This window comes from Lates calcarifer, linkage group LG19 (assembly GCF_001640805.2).
Source record: "Lates calcarifer isolate ASB-BC8 linkage group LG19, TLL_Latcal_v3, whole genome shotgun sequence".
Taxonomy (NCBI): Eukaryota; Metazoa; Chordata; class Actinopteri; family Centropomidae; genus Lates; species Lates calcarifer.
The window spans coordinates 21,842,352-21,861,671 of NC_066851.1; the positions used below are offsets into that span (position 1 = coordinate 21,842,352).

Sequence of the window (19,320 nt, forward strand, 5' to 3'; positions counted from 1 at the left end):
TACTTTGTGTCAGATGTTAATCAGCAGTAATGGCAAATAATGTAAATTTTTTCCACCAGCTGATTGGTCCTCTGAAGTCTGAAGAAGATACTGCACCTCTGCCCTCCAGTGTGCATTTGTAGAAAGGTTATTTTCTCGAGTGTGATGGTGGTGTAATTTTCTGTGGAGCACTCAACATCCCCTACCCTTTAATCATGCTATTATGTAAATGAGCACTGCTCCATGTGTGGGCTTTACACGACTCCCTGAAAATTGGGCCGTTCATCATAACTTAAGCATAAAGTTATGCCAAGCGGCTCCTTTGCTTCTGCAGCAACACTCTGGCTTTCTGTGTCTCTGCATGAATGTTCATTTCCCTGGCAACATTATCAAGAAATCTCTTGGCAAGCGTGGGGCGTGTGCAGGCCAAATAAGCTTTGGAGAATGACGATTTGTTGAACAATGGCTGTTCTATCCTCAGTCCATCAGGCACTTAATCCAGCAGACACTTTGGACACTTTTCTGGATGGGAATTAAACATTAAACACAGCTCAGAGTTCTATTTAACAAGGGATCATAGTGGGGTGCTTCTCCTGGACTACTGTAAGCCAGATTCACATGATTTACAGGAAAACATTGTTACCTACAAAACCAAATTTATACATTAACCAGTAGAACATCCTGTATTCACACAATGGTCACGCTTAAACTGAATAATCTTATAAATTTTGAATTCTCATAACATATTTTACTTTGTGTTGTCTCATCCTTCTGAACATATTATGCATTAGGGAGATTTTCATTAAGCGCTCACTGAGTATTACTGTCTAGACGCAGTATTTTTCCAAGGATAACACACACAGTTGAGCACAAGTGGAAAAAGCCTGTTGCTAAGCAAAATGTTATTAAAGTTTTTCATATCAGATCACAGGCTGAAGTGAAAATGGTCAGCCTGAATTGTGAAACAAAAAGTTCCTTATACTTCAGGACTATGGCTGGGAATTGAACTGCTATTCTAAAATACATAAATACGTCTTTAAGTCTGAATATTGAAACCTGTAAAGTTGAATGTCAGGTCAGATTTATAATCCTGTTGAATTACTTTACGTTCTGATTTGAATCTAAAGTTTTGTTGCTTTTAAACTTTGTGGTAACAAGGTCTAAACATAATATACATAATAACAAACACATCCACCAAACATGAAGCAACATCAGCTTGATTTTGAGTTTCTGTCCATATGACTACTCCAGTAGTTAGTCTCCTCGTAGCTCTGCTGCAGTCTCCTCCTGAGAAAAATATCTGGATCTTTAGTTGCTAAATTGGGCACATGAATCCACTGCCAGTGTGAGAATATTGTAGCAGCTTAAGTCAGGCCAAAAATGCTATCGAAAATTTTAAACCAAAACCCAGCTCTATTCAGCTCTTAACTTCAAATTAAAAGCACTCTGCCTGGCTTTTTCTTTGATGGGATACAAAAGTTTCCTGATGTAGCAACTCATAGTCACTGTTATCCCTTCCTCTGTAAGTACAGAGTGTGTAATCCTCCCAGAAGTCACCAGACTTTCTGAGGTCTGGGTTAAACGTACACCTATGCGAGCCCTCACCGGGTATGGAAAAAATTAGCAGACAGCTGTAGATCAGTAGGTCACTGTCAGCCGGCAGCCTTCGCACAAACCTTGTCTGCAGGCCACAGCTATGTATGTATTAATACACCTCATTAATGCCCTTTGAAACCTTCTCTGCATGTCACTCGATGAATTATGGATGAAAATAGAGACCTGTGTGTTCTGCTCACGTCTAACCCCTGCCACCTTTTCTGCTGTAGGTTTTTTCCCCTCTTTATGTCTCTTTCTTTTCACTTTCATTCCCATTCAGCACACACACAGATATAAAGTGACACCCTCACAAACACACTTGAAGCCTTAAATCTTCCCAGATATCTGCTCATTTTTCTTTCCTTTTTTGGCATGATTTTCAAATCTCCATCAGTATCAGAGCCCTTTGATTTCTGCATGTACTGCCTGTTTCAGCCTAATGATGTCTACGCAGCATACACACACACACACACACACACACACACGCATGTACATGTCCTCTGCTCTACCTCTGGCTGCGGTTCAGGACGGCTCTTGGCCTGCTGGCTGACAGCGGTGTTGACATACGGCGGGTTTTTAATTACAAAGCTCCCCTTAAGGAAATTGTTGAGATACTTAACAGATAAGGCAGACATGGAGGGGAACAAAGAGGCTCGTTGTGTCGTATCAGGAGGACTGCCTTTGGAGGTTGCGCAGGGAGGGGCGGGAGGAGGGAGTTGGGGGTTAGTCAGCTGGAGCAGCAGTTAAATCTGACAAAATATTTTTGTGCTGTGAAGTGACTGGTTGACGGTGTTTTATTGAAAGTTATGTGTCTCCTTTCAGCCATCTTGCTTCCTCTCTCTCTCTCCTCCTCTGGCTGACACCTGGGTTTATTTCCACCATTGGTTTAATTACATAATTTTCACTGAATTGTCATGATAGATGGTGATTACGAAATGAAGCCAATATACACTGTCCCTGTGCACGTATAAACATGTTTGTGTGTGTGTGTGTGTGTGTGTCTGCTTTGAGCCAACCCTACTGGAAGAGTGTATTTTGTTGCTGGCAGAGGCAAACAGATGGCAGGTTGTGTGCCGAGCTGTAAGGAGTCCAACGCTCACACACACACACACACACACACACACAAAGGCAGAGAGAGACACAATCCAGGCTTGATGTGTCCCACCCATCACTCAGCCCCTTGACTCCCCCTCTACGCCCCAAATGGCTCTTCAGCCACACACACACACACATAAATAATCACGTACTGGCTTCTTGCTTCTCTTACCGATGCTTCTTGTTCTGTTATTTTGTGTTTCTCCTCATTGTGAAGCACTTTCAGCCTCACATCTCTTCTTCTTCTGCATGTCTTTCTTTGTCGTTCACTGTCAGTGAGAGGTCACCAGACACATACATACACCTTCAGAATACGATGCTATGATGATGGTTGCATAGTCTGGCGCAGCCATCATCTCGACAGACGAACGTATTGTGTCATTTTTCTCTGACTCAACCTGCATGACGTTGGCGCTGTGGCAGGAAGCCCACGCAGGTGCAGGAAGAACATGGAGACTTCACCTGGAGAGGCTCCAGTGGATTCAAACCCGGGACCCTCCTGCAGCGAGGAGCAAAAGTTCAAACCACTGCACTGTGCACCCTCCTCATGCCAAATGTGAAAAACATGCAAAATTTATACTGAATAATTGAAAGATGTATCACAACATTACAACATCTCTTATTGTATCACAGGTCTCTCTCCCTCTCTCTCCCTCTGACCACTAACCAGAAGCAGAGCTGTCCTGTCTGGCTCTGCTGCACCCCATTTACATTTCTGTGAATGGAAACAGAGAGCCAACAGACAGTGTTGAACATTGTGTGGGTGGGTGTTGGGGAGAGAGGGAGGGAGGGAGGGGTGGCTGTGAGCGGGTGTGCAGGAGTGTGTGCTCACCTCCTTGCTTGTGAGTGTGTGTCTCTTTCATCTTCTTCCTCCCTCTGTCTTCCTCTCCTCCCTCTCTCTCTCTTCCACCTCCCTCCTTCCTCTCTTTCCTTTTTTTTTTCTGCCCACTCTGTCCCTTCATCCGCCTCCTCTTCTATCCCTCTTCTTCTTCTTCTTCATGCCAGGACAAATTCAGATTTGCTTTACTGGCATTACCATAATTAAGTGCAGAGCTACCAAAGCAGGTTATACAGTACAAATATAATCATTTCAATTTACCCTTTCCTTCTCCGCCTCCTCCTTCTCTTTCTTTCTCAGCTGGTTGATCCATCCATCTTTGCTCGCCTCCACCGCCGCTGCGTTGTTCAAAAAGATCCAGGGTCTCTCCTCACGCCCTCACATGCACTTCTGTTTAAAGCCCCCCCACATCTAGGGCAGCTGACACATCTAATATTGAAACCAAACTCGGCTTCCATCCCTCCCACGTCTCCCTCTCTCCCCCCTCCGTCACCCCAACTCTCCCCTGTTATTTTGCCAGGAGAGCTAAAATAATAAACCCTTGTACCGTCTGCAGAGCGTAATGGAAGCCTTTTTTCTCCCTGGAAAGAAGAGAAAGAGAGACTCGGTGTTGTGCTGGCTAACAGCAGAGCAGTGACAGTGGAGCTGACTCGAGTTTTGTTTTTTTAAAATAACCCATGTCAGAAATTTTTCAAAACTCCCATGAAACGTTATTTTTGAGTGTGGTGTATCTGGTAATTGGCTGCATTTTTTCCTCATGTGACAATTTTCTCCTCATCGTCGCCGCAGCGTTCGGCCGTTTATCTGCCGTGTAACGCCACGAAGTGAGAATCGGAAAACATTAGATTATTTTTAAATGTGTAAAAGCCCGGCTTTGAGTTTTGTTTATGTGGGTGAGAGGTCTGTGTGTCTGGTCTTTTAAGCATCACTTGATCACAGACTTTTTAAAGGGTCATGATATCCTCCTTGTCCTTTATCGACCTGACAAGGACAAGTTGCAACAACACTGATAGACCTGAACTCCTCCTTCAGTAGTTTCTGACTCCCTGCTGATACAGTGGCCTTTAACTGACATAAACTATAGAACCAGACGTCCACAGAGAGCAGAGCACATACAAATGAGATTTTTTACTTTTTCTTAGCCACATTGTCTTGCAGTGGTGTGTGCTAATCAACAATACTGCTGCTTTCTCTCACATTGTTTGCAATTATGGCCATTTTATACATCTATGCATTAAAAATGTATTTTTTTTGTTGCATGTTTGTTAACTATAAATTAGTCAAAAGGCTTTTTGATGAGAACTAATGCTGGAATGATTAAATGAGTAATTGACTCACTGGCAACAGAAAATTAATCAACACCAGTTTTAATTATCAGTTAATTGTTTGAGTTGTTCAGTGAGAAAAAATGCCAAAAAAATTAATTAATTTCATCTGTTCAAATGTGAGGATTTGCTGCTTTTTTAAAGTCGTCGTGAATTGAATGTTTTCACGTCTGAAATGTTGGTTGGAACAAAGAAGCAACCTGCAGACGTCGCACTGGTCTCTGGGAGGTAGTTATAGACATATAGACTTAAGGATCAATTCATTTATAAAAAACATAATAACCAAGAGATTAATTGTTGAAGAAAATAATCATTATTACTGTTTTTAAGGTGGTACATCGCTTTAGTCTCAGAAAACCTACATTCCTGTTGCCCAGTTCAACCACAGCCCTAAACTCTCAGCCAATGAGCTGCTTCACTGGAGCAGTTGGGAGTCAAGTATGAGTGCTTTGCTCAGTGGCACGTTGGCGCTGGCTGAATAGGAAAGCAACTGAACATTTTCATGTGTGAAGCACTATACTGTCGTATTGTGCTCCTTAGGAAACTCCATTGACTCTTTAATGAATGGCAAAGCAGGACTGTGGGCCACAGTGGAGTGGAGTGCATACACGCACAGTCACCCTGGTAACTGAAGTGGTTACCATAGATCTGTTGGGCTGTCCGGGTACCTGCAGGGCACGGCTAACAATTAGCAATGCTAAACAGTCTCAGGTTGTTTACAGGGAAATTAAAAAAACAAAACCTGAAAGGCAGATGTTTCAGTTTTTGGCTATATGAAACTCATTTCAGTGAAGTTACATTCGTCCTGGTTGTAGAGGACTGTTGTACATTGTTCAGGCCTGCGTTAGTATAGATGTCTGGTATAGATGTCTCAGGACAACTGTGCTCCAGTTGTTCTTTTTCCCAAACAGAGGCTCCTCTCTGTGGCCTGTTTGTGCTGTAAGTGAAGGCAGGTCCTGGAGAGAGGCAGGAGGGAGGGATGATGGGATTAGAGGCTTTCCTGCTCCTGTCCTGCTCTCATAAGCAAACACACTTAACACAGACGTTTCACCAAGTTTAGACGGAGACGCGGGGCAGTCGACATGTTAATAACATTGTTTGTTTTCAACAAGTTAGACATGAAAGAAGTGATTATTGGATTAACTAAGAGCAAAAGAGAACAACATGGAGTAAGAGTTTGGTGGTTCGGTAGCAGGCTGGTACGGGACAGGAAGCGGCTCAGGAAGTGTTTCTGGGTGCTCCTGGTGATCAGAAGCACATGGTGGCTCAGATCTACAGCATGAGGTAACAAGAGGGAGAGAAACGGACCTACGCAGTCCCACCGCACTAATAAACAGCATCGTAAACGAAGCAGTAAACACTTTTATGTCCTGCTGAGCCCAACCCAGGGACACACCCACCCTGCCTCCACCTTTGGACCCTCCCCTGGATCAAACAGTTTTATAAATTCAGACACAGATGCAAGTTTTAAAAACCTTGATTTCCTGCTACATGTTTCTGGTGCTGTTTACTCAAAGCGAGGAAAACATGTAAAAGGTTGATAAAAGGCTCTGTCTTAGTAATGCTTGACAGATTAATTAACAAAGTCTAGATGAGGTTTTAACTTTCAGCTCAAAGCTTCTCTTTGTCACCATTGTAAACTCCTCTGAAATACAGAGTGAGTGTGAGGGAGTGTAAACACGATTACTGAGGGTTTTTCTTTTTCTTATAGGATGAATGCACAACGCTGCCGTCTAGGTTTGCAACGTTGTTATGGCGACACAGTGTCTGTGAAGGTGTGGGTGTGTTCAGAAGACAAGTACGCCTTTGGATTGATCGCACTCCCTGACACTGACGTCTCTGTCACCTCACACACACACACACACACTGCTATCACTATCTTACCAGGGCAGGACATTATTTGTGGGGGAGCAGGACATGCCAGCTGGAGAGTATCAGAAGTTGTGTGTGTGTCTGTGTGTGTGTGGATGGGGGGGGGTTGCACTTGCCACGCTGAGAGGCCAGAGTAGGGTCCTGGTCGGGGTCAGCGGAGGTCAAAGTTTAACGTTTCAATCAGGCGTCTCCTCGTGCTGTGTCAGCGTGTTCGGAGATGGTTTCCATCAGCTGTTTCTTGAGATAAAATGTTCTTTAGACGACTTTTAGAAACTTTCTTTTCTTTGTAACTAATCCAGACCATTTCAAGCTTTAAATTCCAAATTTTCCCTAAAAATATTCAACTTGTTTCAATTTGTGCAGCTGATGTGAATAGATTCCATCAGATGACAGGAATTTCTCAACTGTCATAGATTTTGTTTTACTGTTTACACTAGCTAACCATTTCATATCTCTGGTTGTTTTTGGCCGTCGCAGGCAGTGTTGCAAGCTGATGAACAGGACTGATTTATGACAGTACTTTGTGACCGTAACCAGCATTGAAATCACTAGATTAGGCAACAGACATTCATCTGTTTTTTTTTTTATCTTTCAGTTAATTTGGGGGAAATTTGACTATGTATATCAGTATCATTATGTAAAATTACATGCTGAAATTACATACTGAACCTGCCACTGCACCATTAAGAGAGGTATTAATAGGAAAAAAAAAACAGCAGATAGTGTTGTGGGTGTACTTTTGGGAGCTTTTTGGATTTCAGTAAACTTCTTTTGTTCCATGGTTCTGTTTTGCCAACAGTGCCTGCGGTGGTGTGGTGTAATTCTTCATATCCAGCAGAAACTTCTGTTGTTCTGCTCTTGCCCCAATTTCTGCTTTTTGTCTTTCTCCGACCACTCCCCTGATTCAGCAACCCTTCCAGGATACAGTAGTGCTGACTGAGCATCAGTTTTGCCTCCAAAAGTCTGTGTGAAGTCATTTGGGTTTCACAGAGTGGACCCTCTATAAAATATCACTTCTGTTCATCTTGTTAAGGGAACATTAAGTGTATTAACAACTCGCTGCGTAAAGAAAAAAAAAATCTGAGATCCAAAAAGCCGCCTTGTAATCAGATTGGTTCCTCCGTGTTGTTTAGGGAAGTGTGATTATGTTGTATAGTAGCCCCACACACACTTCTCAGACATCCTGGCTTTTGTGGGCTGAGCTTCTTACACTTGTCTGTTGAATTGAAACTAGGCCAGTTCGTCTTTGGAATGACAATTACCGTGGACCAAACCCAGGCCCTAGTCTGGTGGGATGGAGGGGAGGTGGGGGTGATGATGAGGGTATGAAAGGAGCAAAGACGATTGGGCGCTGCCAAGATGCTCTGGACGTACAGTAGCTTCCGATGCTCGTTAACGCAGCCGAGCGGAGGGCCAGGCGCTGGGGAGGGAGGGTGAGGCTGGCACAGGCCGGGGCGGGATGTTTAGAGGCAATGTCTATCTTTAACTTGATTTTAGGGGCTCTTTTGATAAAGGGTGGCTCAGCTCGGCAAAGAATAGAGGCAACAAGCTGGGGAAACCCTCCCTCCCTCCCTGCTCTCTCCTCTTTTCTCCTCTCCTCCTTGATCTCTGCCGAGCCATCCCTCTTTTCTCTCCATCTCCTCCTGGCAGGCTTCTCCGCAATGGTGTGAGGTTGTCAGGCTGGCCCAGATTAGGGGCATTGTCCGAAGGTATTTACATCCGGCCAAACCATATTAAACAGAGATTAGGGACTTTCACTGCACATTGCAAAAAAGAGAAAAAAAAACTGAGGTAAAAAAGAAGAGGGAGCTTTTCCAGGACGAGCAGGATTTACAATTGGCATAGCTGTGAAATGGAGGAAGAGAAATGTGCTCTTTATGGAGGGGGGAGGTGATGGTTGTGGTGGTGGGTGGAGATTTGGGGTGGGGGGGGGCCTCCACAGATCCTGTTTGAAGGTCATGTGATGCTGGCTTGTCTGACAGGGTGTTGAGCGTGCCAAACGGTTGGCAGCCGGTCCAGTTTTTCAGCATACCGTATGGAAGCAAAAGTAAAAGAATCTGTTGGTGGGACACAGCGAGCAGACGGGCTGCTGTGGAGGACATCTCGGTCTGAACCAGACTGTCTGAGTGTCTGAAACTCTTCAGGAAATTTCTCTAGACTAACATTTCTTTTTATTTCAACTTGCGTCTTACTTTTGTAGCTTTGGCCGTTAACTGCTGAGACTGAGAAAGAGCCTGGATTCATTTTGAAATGAACCATCATTCCACTTTTGTAAACTGTCGTCAGTTCAGCAGAAGATTTGAAGTCTCATTTTAAAGATAATCACTGCTCGTGTTTGTTGCCCTGTGTGGACTTTGTAGTAGTGATCTTGCTGTGTTTCCAGCTGTTTTCACAGAAGAAAAACACACAGAAATGTGCCCACATATGCGCAGACATACTGTACACATCAACATACCGTCCTCGCTCCCAGTTTCACACACATGCACACCAATTGGCCGTGAGTGATCACCAAAATGTGGAAAGTATTTACTCTCCCTGTTCAAAAGAAAGGAGTCCGGTCTGTTTCAGTAGTAGAAGCAAACAACTAATTACCTGCAATAAAAAAGGCCATTTGTCGCTGAATTGTTTGCCACTGGTTTGGGAGCAGTCCGCTCTGCAGATGTTGGAAACGCAGTCTTGTTGTATTATTAGCTCAGCGTAGTGAGGAGGAGGAAAAAAGGGAGTTTGATAAAGATGAATGTCTCCCTCGCGCATCTGGAATCCATCACTTTCAAAAGGAGACGCAGATATGGTTTAAAAAGGTATGTGTTGGTGCTTTTCTAGCAGACCCAATAAAAGTACCTGTTAAGCCCCCTTAAAGAAACAGAGTCCTGTAATCTTTTACCGTTTATGATCCTTCATGCCGGCCTGTTTGAACCTGCGTGGATGTTGCGTTATGCAAAGCAGCCTGGCCGAACAAGAAGACGTCATTCTTCAGCAGCAGCAGCATAACTCAGCCTGGAGAACCAGCAGGAAGTTTAAATGATAGCAATAAATTGGCAAAACTTTTTCTTAAGAATATCAGTTATTATTGAAGACCCACAGGTTCAGTGTTTCAGCGCAGCGGAGATGAAACTCTCTGTGTTTGTCTCCTCCAGAGTAGAAAATGAATTCATCAAACTGCCACCGCACTGATGCCGCGATTTGGCTGTTTACTGACAGATGTGAAATTCAGAAAATACTCCCCCTGACTCTGAATATTAAAGAGGGATACACATTGAGAGACATCGTGCACACACCCAGACACAGAACAGTCTATTTAGCAACATTTTAAGGATCGAGTGTAGATTCAGAGTTGTCTCATTTATCTTTAATTTGGAGTTGATTTTCCTATTTTTACCTCACACAAAGCTTCGTAAAGGAAAATATCTTCAAGACGTGTTAACAAAGCTGAAAATGGGGTGACAGAGCACACCTGGCAAATTGTGCTACTGCAGATTTTCTCTTAAAGGAAAGAAAGCAATGAGCACCCAAAAGAACACATATTAAAAAATCATAGGGAAGTAAGTTTTCTAACTCAAAAATCAGCTCCCTTAATGCTGATATTTTAAGAAGTTGGAATTTCGGATGGGTTTACTAAGCTAAACGTCATCCATGTTCCCTCCCATGACCTGATACGACAGCAGCCATGGCGACAGCTCCTTGGTCTGGTCTACGCGCCTTCCTGTTCCTCCAGGGTCTCTCACTCAGCCCCGCTCAGTGTGTGTGAGTGTGTGTCAGAGAGGGAGAGAGGCAGGCGTGGAAAGGCTCCCCACATAAAGAGGCCTTTTCATCCCTGGGGCCGCAGTCTGCCCGCCGGCCCCTGGAGAAGTTTGTAGAGGATAAATAAACCTCTTCAGACGCTCAGAAAAGATGGAGTCTGTAAGCGCCGCGTTAACAGATAGCGCGCCGTAGCGTCTCAAAGAGAGACTTTATATGATTCTGAAGGGCTATTTGTTATGATATTGAGCCGAGAGGCTAAGAAGGGCCAGTAGGGCAGGGGCCTCTTGATTTATGGAGTGACCGTCAAGCCCTACACACACACACACACACACACACCACACACACACACACACACACACACACTGTTCCCTGGGTTACAATCATACACACATATGTACATATCCGAACCCACATTCACATTTACACACACACTCCAAAAGTACATATCACACATTGCTTCCAGCTGGCTCGAGGTTCCGGTGAGAGTCCTTCCACCCCCTTCAAACACACACACACACACACACACACACACACACACACACACACACACACACAGACACACACACACGCCAGGCAGTCGATAGCTCACACATGCCGCACCGGACGAGGAAACAGCAGGAATGTCTAGATGTTGATATCAAGTTGGACGCCAACAGAATGCTGCAGCAGAGTGTTACATTTATCTGCTTTGTCAGAATCACTTCAGGTCTGATTTATTCACCAAAGTGCTTTGATATCAAACAGGTTTGTCATCAAGTGGTTCACAGAGAATAAAGAATGTGAAGACAAAAGATTTAAACAGACAAATGAACTGAGACAAAGCCTTTGAATTACTGTTTCTAATCCCACGGCACAAAATACGTATGAGAGTTTCTCTTGGTGGAATCAGCTAATGCTTTATTTATATTTACTGTACGGTTATCAGGCCAGTGTTGGGCTTTTGGTTAATATCTGAAATGAAGTCAACTGCTGATAAGATTACTGCTGTAATCTTCCCTGATTACACCTCAACACAATCCGGAAAACCTGTAGTAGATTTTAATTGTCTTGTTTTGTTTTCTAAAATCTAAGTTCAAAAATCTAAATTACTCATTTTGTACGTCTACTACAACTGAAGATTAGATGGATTACTGCTTACAAAGCTACAGTTCTATCTGAAACATCACTGTGCATGTGATGACAACAGCACAGAGTCATTGTACTCTGTTTCCTCTGCTGATGAAATATGCAAAGCAGCTGTGCAGTTTGGAAGCTTCTGTTGTGGCTTTAGCATCATTAACCATGTATTTACATGCACTGTAGCAACCTGGGTAATGTGAATCCATGTGTAGATTGACTGTAGTGTACACATATTACTGCAGTTTAAAATAACATTCCTACAGTCACAATGCAGAATGAAGTTCCCGAGTTTGTTTAAGGTTCCTGGAAAATTTCCTGTGGTCAAAAATGGACCTAATAACAGCCCTCTCAGGACTCCCTCTGGTTCATTAACCCTCACTGTCACGTTCAGGGGAAGGTGACTGAGTAACGCCCTGTTTCACCTTCATTCACTTCCACACACTCCCACCTGGGAGCTGCTCTGAACAACCACAGTCCTATTTATTTAAAGTACTCATTCACTAATTAGGAATTCCTCTCTGCATATTTCCCCGTGACGCGCTAACATGAGCCCATTTCAGCGAACTGTCTCTTGTCAGGGTGATCAAACCTGTGACCTCACATTACAGGGCTTTCCCCTGAAAGGTACAACAAGGCGGCTACAGTCTCTACTAAATCTGTCCTGAAAGGTTGTGCGGTAGCACAAAGTGAAGCCTTTCAAACCAAATGCACTTTAATTCAAAACAGGTTTTTTTTTCCACATTCAAATCTGCATTTCAAAGAGCAGGATCTGAGGCAGAAACAGATATTTTTGTCATTGATGGTGACCAGAAAAAGGGGGCTTTGCTCTTTTGTGTGACACCTGAGAAATGGGGTTTTTTAATGTATGAGGGAAACGTCTTTGTTTTGTTTTGTTCTTTCGGTAAATTGCATTTGTTTAGCCTCTGGCAGAGTTTACATCCAAGCGGTACACAAATGTTCCTCCTATCTGTTTTCCCTGGATCAAAGTAAAAGTATTGTCTCACAACAAGATTGCATAAAATGTTCTACCTTACTTTGGTGCTGACAAATCCTAATTAAATAAGCTGTAATGTTGGATCCATATTTTTTGCTTTGATTAAATGTAGATTAGAATAACAGATATAGTTGCTTAATGTAATGCTTGTTTAAAAGGCAAATAATTAAAATTTAAACCTGCATGTTTAGCTGCTTTTAGACTTAAGCGAGACATTTGGGTGAACTAACCCTTTAAACAGGAAATATGTGCCTAATCCAAAGGAACAGCTCCAGTCACAGCCTCGCTGCTGCTCATTCAGAGCTGCTAAGGGAGGTTGCGCTCGAGTGTTCAAGGTCCATAAAGCCAAAGTGAGCTATGAGTCTCCGGAGATTATTACATCTACCTCATAAAGCCCAGTTCCCCATGTTAAAGACCTGAAGATATTCTAAGACCCATTTTTCCCTTTTCTTTCACAGAGGTCATAAGTAATACACGAAAGTAGCGAGTCATTCACGCTGGGTTTGAATTTATGCTCTCTGCACCGTCGCCTCACTGTTTTTCTTCTTTTTCCTGAATGGGCCTTTCTGTTAAAAAAAGAAAGAAAAAGAAGTGTTGTAAATATCGTTGTCAAAGCCAGAGGCCACACGGAGAACTGCACGGCTGTGTTAAGCACATTATTGACTTTACATCTCCACCAGTTTTAATGGGTGTAATAAGACAGAGAAAACAATTCACTGCTCATCTATTCAGTTCTCTCCTGTAGGAGAGGACAATCTTTTATCCTTACTCGTATTTTATGGAGTATTTATTTTACTCAAAAGATTTAAGTACTACCTCTGCAGCTGCAGTCTTGGATTCTGGTTTTGAGGATGAGCTGACATGCAGACATGTTTCAAAGGGATTTTGGCAGCGTTACCTGCTGGTTCTCCCACATAAACAGTACCTCTGTCTGTCTCCGAGGATGGTGTTCGTCTGCACCAGCCGCCTGCCTCACACCGAAAGAGCCCATCTATAATTTAGAGCACCTATTATGTATTCCCCGTGATGATTGTCTCGTCTGGGCTGCTCCTGATTTCAACTTTGCCTTTCAACTCCAATTTCTTAATCTCAGTTCGAGGCGGCCTGTGAGAGCGCTGCGTTCACATTTGCTGCTTGTCAGCGAGCCTCTGTAACGCCGCTGCCCTTTCAGCGGGTCAACAGTGGGTGTATTTGCCATCATAAATCACGCTCTTAACACACCTCATTCAGTCTTTCCCATGGGTGGGTGGGTGTGCATTTGTGTGTGCGAACAAGTGCGTGTTGTGTACTCTGTTGCCCAAGCAGCTCATTTAAAGACTGCGGCTGCACTCTTGCATATATGAAACTATGCAGCCATTTGTGTGCTGGTAAGTGTCCTTGTGTGTGTGTCCTTCTTTTGAATGGTTGCCAGACCGACCAGAGTGTGCACGACGTCGTCTTTTTTGTCTCTGCCTGACGGCAGTGATGTGTAATTGAGGTCTGGCTGAGGAGACACCTCTGATGGAAGTGACACAAGGAGAGCCACTGTTTATTTATCCAGACGTGTCCCTCCATCTCTCCTCCGTCCTCAGCGGAGGCCGGCATCCTTAGTGAAGCTAGTAAACATGTTGATTTTTCCCTGGCTCTAACCGAGCTGGCACACGGAGCTCCTGGAGTAAATGAGCTGGTGTTTGACAGCGAAGGTTGAAGAGGAGGGGGGAGGGGTTCGTTTTCACACAGCCCAGATCTGTCTTCTTCTTCATGCTGGAATAAGAATTTTTCTGACTTCCAGAGGCAGATTAGCTGTGTGGGTCAGTGGTTAACTCTGTACCACTGCCTCTTTTTTAACTGAAAAACTCTGGGATTCTTAATTACATGGTGGAAAAAAGAAGATTTGCTAACACTATATTTATAACATTGTGTACTGATGTTAGCAGGCTGCTGTAAATGTTAATTTCATTATTGATTGGTCTTTTTTAATTAACTTACTAATCATCTAGTTTACAAAACACCTTTTCTCATAATGTTTCCCTCTGTTTGTGTGCAGACTCTGTGTCCAGCGAGACAGCCTTCCTGGAGGACTATGTTCTGGGCATGGGGGACACCCTGGAAATGTCATGTGACCTGGAAGACCCCTCAGAGCCCATCGTCTGGTTCAAAGACGGCATAGGACTGGTGCCCAGTAACCGGACGCGGCTGGGTCAGAGGATGTTGCGCATCATCAACGTGTCGTACGAGGACTCGGGCGTCTACTTGTGCCGGCTCGCTCACAGCAACACGCTGCTCAGCAACTACACCATCAGGGTGACAGGTGAGAGGAACCACCATTACTGCAGTTTAATGGTGTCACAAGTCAGTAAAGGTTTGAAAACAATCCATTAGACATTTAATAAGTTTGTCCCACCTGGGATAGACTAATTTTTAAGCTATCAGAGTCACTTGCAGAGCTCCAGTGGAAACAAACACTTCGTCTGCACCCTGTGGAGCGCTCAGAAAACTGACCTGCCTTAGTTTCTCTGCCCGTTTGACAGACAGCAAAGTATTTCCTATCAATAAACATTGCTGAACAGTTACAGCAGTGATGTCTCGACATGACAGCTTTTCATAACGGCTTGTAGAAAAACAATGAAAACATAGCTCAGGAGGAAAGTTGTAGCATTTCTTCCTCCTGCTCAGCTTCAGCTCCCGGTTAGCTGCCTGCCAAGCTGCACACACACACACACACACAAACATACACACACATGCAGCATCACACCGGTGCAGACTTTCACAAGCCAAGTTTCGCACAGATTCCCCCCTCCTGATGCACAGTCAAAGGTGAAATTCATTATCATGCGAGGGGATGAGTAACGTTTTAAACAAGTGTCTGATGCAAACTGAGCTCTAATAGGAATGCATGAGGGGAAGGGGTGAAGGGGGAGTGTGGGTAGGTGGGGAGGGGAGTAGTGGTGGGGAGGGGGGGGGTCAGAAGGGAATGAGCAGTAGCTTAAAAGTCAGGCGGCTTTTCCCGTAAAACTCATGGACACCAGCTGAGCCCGTTATTGACAACTAATTAGAAAGCAATTAGCTCCAAACATTTCATCATTGGAAACAGATGGGGTGGCAAGAAATGAGAGAGTTCACTCGCTCTCAACCCACCACCCTACCCCCCACCTCCTCACACACTCACACACACACACAGATGCACGTGTTTGGCTGCAAGCCGGGAAGAAAATGGCCTTTTTGCAGGACTGATCAGACGTGGACAGCTTCTCCACATGGACCCACATATTACCTCCAGACTGCAGGAGGACACATTCAGACACACTCCCCACATCACTGATTTAAAAGGGTAGAAACCATCCATCTTTCCAACGCATACTCAGCTTTAAATTCCGACTTTTCCTTTTTTCTGTTTTCTTTAAATAAGTCTAAAAATTGAGGTGAGATAACTGCGTTTGCTTCCAGCTCAGCTCAGCACGTTTCTGGAGTAAAAACCACACAGGAAGCAAATTCATCGCAGCCCATTGTCAGACATTTTCATATCATTTTAACACTCAGTACATGTTTAAATCACTCACAAAGTCAGACTTTTTATACAGTATGTGGCGGCAATATCCTGTTCTCCCCCTTCAACCACCGCCCGTTCTCCTCCCTCTACTCTAAACACAGTCTCAGCTCCATCTAAAACACACATGGACTATTGTGTTTTTCCTCAAATATTTGAGTAAGGTGTCAGATATTTAGGAGCGGTATCAGATTTAGCACCTGGACGGCGTCCAGACAGCGGAAAGCAGCCAGATCATACTGTACACACACACACACACACGGTACACATGTTGGAGACAAGAGGCTGTAATGTGACGAGGTGAAAAGTTATCTGCAAACTGAAGTGTATGAAAATGAATAACTTTTATGTTTGGAGACTCTGTGTGTTTTGGAGGATTGGCTGAAGACAAATAATAGTTAAATTCAGCTTAGATCCTTTTTAAATAAAGCAAATACTGTGCTAACATCATCGTTTGTAAATTTACTGGGACACACTGTGGTAAAATGTCTTCAGTGTTTTTTTCTCTTGATCTTCCTGTGATTGTTTTTTTGCATGTTAGCATTGTTACTGTGAGCGTGTTAGCATGCTGACATTAGCGTTTAGCTCGAGTGCATAACACTGAAGTGGCTCTCTCTGATTTTACTTGTCTGCGTAGTTACTCATTCACAGTATTCTATCGTGAGGTTTATTTTGACAGCCGCAGTAGTTTTTTAAAAAGGTAGTGTCATGTTTGCAGTGATGGAGTTCATCCAGACTGTAATGCGAGTCAAGCTGGCTTCTTTCTGCTGAGCTCCGACACAACAGTAGAGCAGAGTCAGGGACTGAGGTGTCGGATAATAGAAACAAAAACCTTCTAGTCAGGAGTTTCAGGAGCAGTTTTAGCTCAACGGGGTTGTCAAGGTAACAGCTGGCTCTCATTAAGCAGACCTGCGGAGCTGAACCAGAAAACTTCAGGGTCAGATTGATAATAATTACAAAGCCGCCATGAAAATGTGTGATACAGCAAATCTAAACAGTCGTATCTGTAGCCGAGGAGTTATTAGATGTCATCTGACACGCTAACTGTTAGCAAGAGTTAGCGTCAGTGTGTTGCAAAGATGGCTAGAAACAGTTGTTTTTGTATGTGTGTCTGTGCAGGCCCACGTGCACACACACACACACACACACACACACACAAGTGCGTCGCAACAGCAGCACTAATGACCCTCTCATTTGTGCCGTCTGTGGAAATGTTTGGGCTGTAATATCTGAGAGAACCGCCACGCTACAGAGAACTGTAGACTCATTCATGAGTTTCTCAATGAGCAGAGTCAGTTTCAATATGCATTCATGCATATGTGTGTGTGTGTGTTTTTTGTGTGCACATTTGTCTAATGAATTTTTGAACACACACCATTTAATCTCCACTGGGCATTTAACATGCACGTAATTCCTGCTTTTATTTTTTTCTTTGTTTTCTTTCCCTCTCTCTTTATTTTTCCTCTTGTCTTGCACAAAATAAATTATGTGGTACAACTTTCCAGATGTGTTTTTTTTTGTGTTATCTGATGGCTGACATAGTTCAAGTAGTCCATAGAATAAAGACATTTTATTTCAATAAAGAATCTGTCCACATGAATGAACGCAGATGCAAAAAGAAGAAGTTATATATCTTTTTTTAACTTAAATATTAATCCCACTTTATTCGTCTTTTCTTTTAAGATTCTCTGTCGTCTGGTGATGATGAAGACTATGACGAAGATCCAGAAGATGCAGGTAATGGCAATGGTGAATCCTTAATTATTCTCTTTAACCACACACCATACAAATTAAATAATGTCATTTGGTGTCATTTAAGCGACATTTTGGAGCCTTTCTAGCTTAAAGAGCTACTATGAGCTCATGATAAACAACCCTGTCTGAACTTTAGGGACATTAATGTGATGAATATGATATCTAGCAAAGAAAACAAAGCAACCTTCAGTCACATAGCAGCAGAATTCTTATCAGCATTAATGTGTTTTCTCAAAAACACAACCTGAGTTCTATTAAAGCAGCATGAACCAGGTCGTTAAGCTTAATGAGCAGCACCTGCTGCACACACTGCTGACTGAGCTTGGCAGAGGGAGCTGTTAACAGCTGTAAATGGGTTAAGAAGATACAGTTTAGTTTAAAGGTTGTACTGTTTACAACTTTATTTCTTTTTGATTGCAAACAGATTTTTAATTTTATCTGTACATGGGATATATTAATAGTAAAGGTTGTGCAATCACCAACCCCAGCTAAACCACACTTCTTTTGTTTAATTACATTTTTATATTGACTTTTATTGGTAATCATGATTTAATAGTATGAAGTACAAACAGTGGACAGTACTGACAAATCAATGGTGGTAATGAAGAGCAATTTAAATTCATTAAAAGGTGGATGGATGGTGTAAATAGTACGCTGTTTCTATTTCAGATAAAACATGATATTTTCCTCCACATAGTAACTGCAAAGAAGGCCCACTGATTCCTAATTAAGTCTTTATATCTTCCAGTGACTTCAGGGATTCTGGTTTTGCCAGCTCTGGATTATTAGCAGAACTTGATAAGCGAGTGAAAAGTGCACCTCGGTGTTCCCTGTAGTTCCCCTCACATTAGTTATGTTGTCAACAGTTAATCTGCATTTTAGAGTTTGAGCCCATTTCACTTCTTACAGAAAGTTCTTTTTACAGACAGTACGATGGGATTTATGCAGCTAATTAGACTTATATGAGCACAATCTGAGTTTTATATCTAAAATTGGAATTATGTGGCTCTTATAACGACGCACTGTCTTCCCGTGCTCACAGTAAAGCATTCTCCCTAGAGAAGTAAACTAAACGGCGCTTTCGCACAGATCAAAAGCCGGTGGTTCTCCTGTGGTTCTCCGGCAGGTAGCGCCCCTCTCAGCGCTCTGTTGTGATGTGAGTTGTTTTGGCATTCGGAGACATGCAGAGTTCAGGTGCAGGTGAACAAAGAACGACGAGGAATGAGGGATGGCTTCTGCTGGCTGCGCACGCTTTACACGCTCTGTTCTGGCAGCTAGCACGACTCCAGAGAGACAGAAAGCGTCTCCACCCCTCGGCGGGCTCTCGACCAGCCAGACGCCTCACTGTGCTGTCTTTGTTGTACCGTACGGAGGTAGACAGCGGAAGGTGAGGCGCAGACAGCCAAAGACAGACGAGAAATGATGGAAATACAGGTGAAAGAGGAGAGATAACAGGATAGACGAGGAAGACAGTAGAAAG

General features: G+C 43.4%; 1 protein-coding gene across 1 annotated transcript in view; it reads left to right on the forward strand.

Moving 5' to 3' along the window:
• fgfr3 (fibroblast growth factor receptor 3) overlaps positions 1 to 19,320 on the forward strand; it is a 68,305-nt gene that overhangs the window by 9,854 nt on the left and 39,131 nt on the right. The window contains 2 exon segments of the mRNA XM_051078137.1: positions 14,586 to 14,849; positions 17,769 to 17,822. Of these exon segments, the coding sequence (XP_050934094.1) occupies positions 14,586 to 14,849; positions 17,769 to 17,822 (318 nt within the window).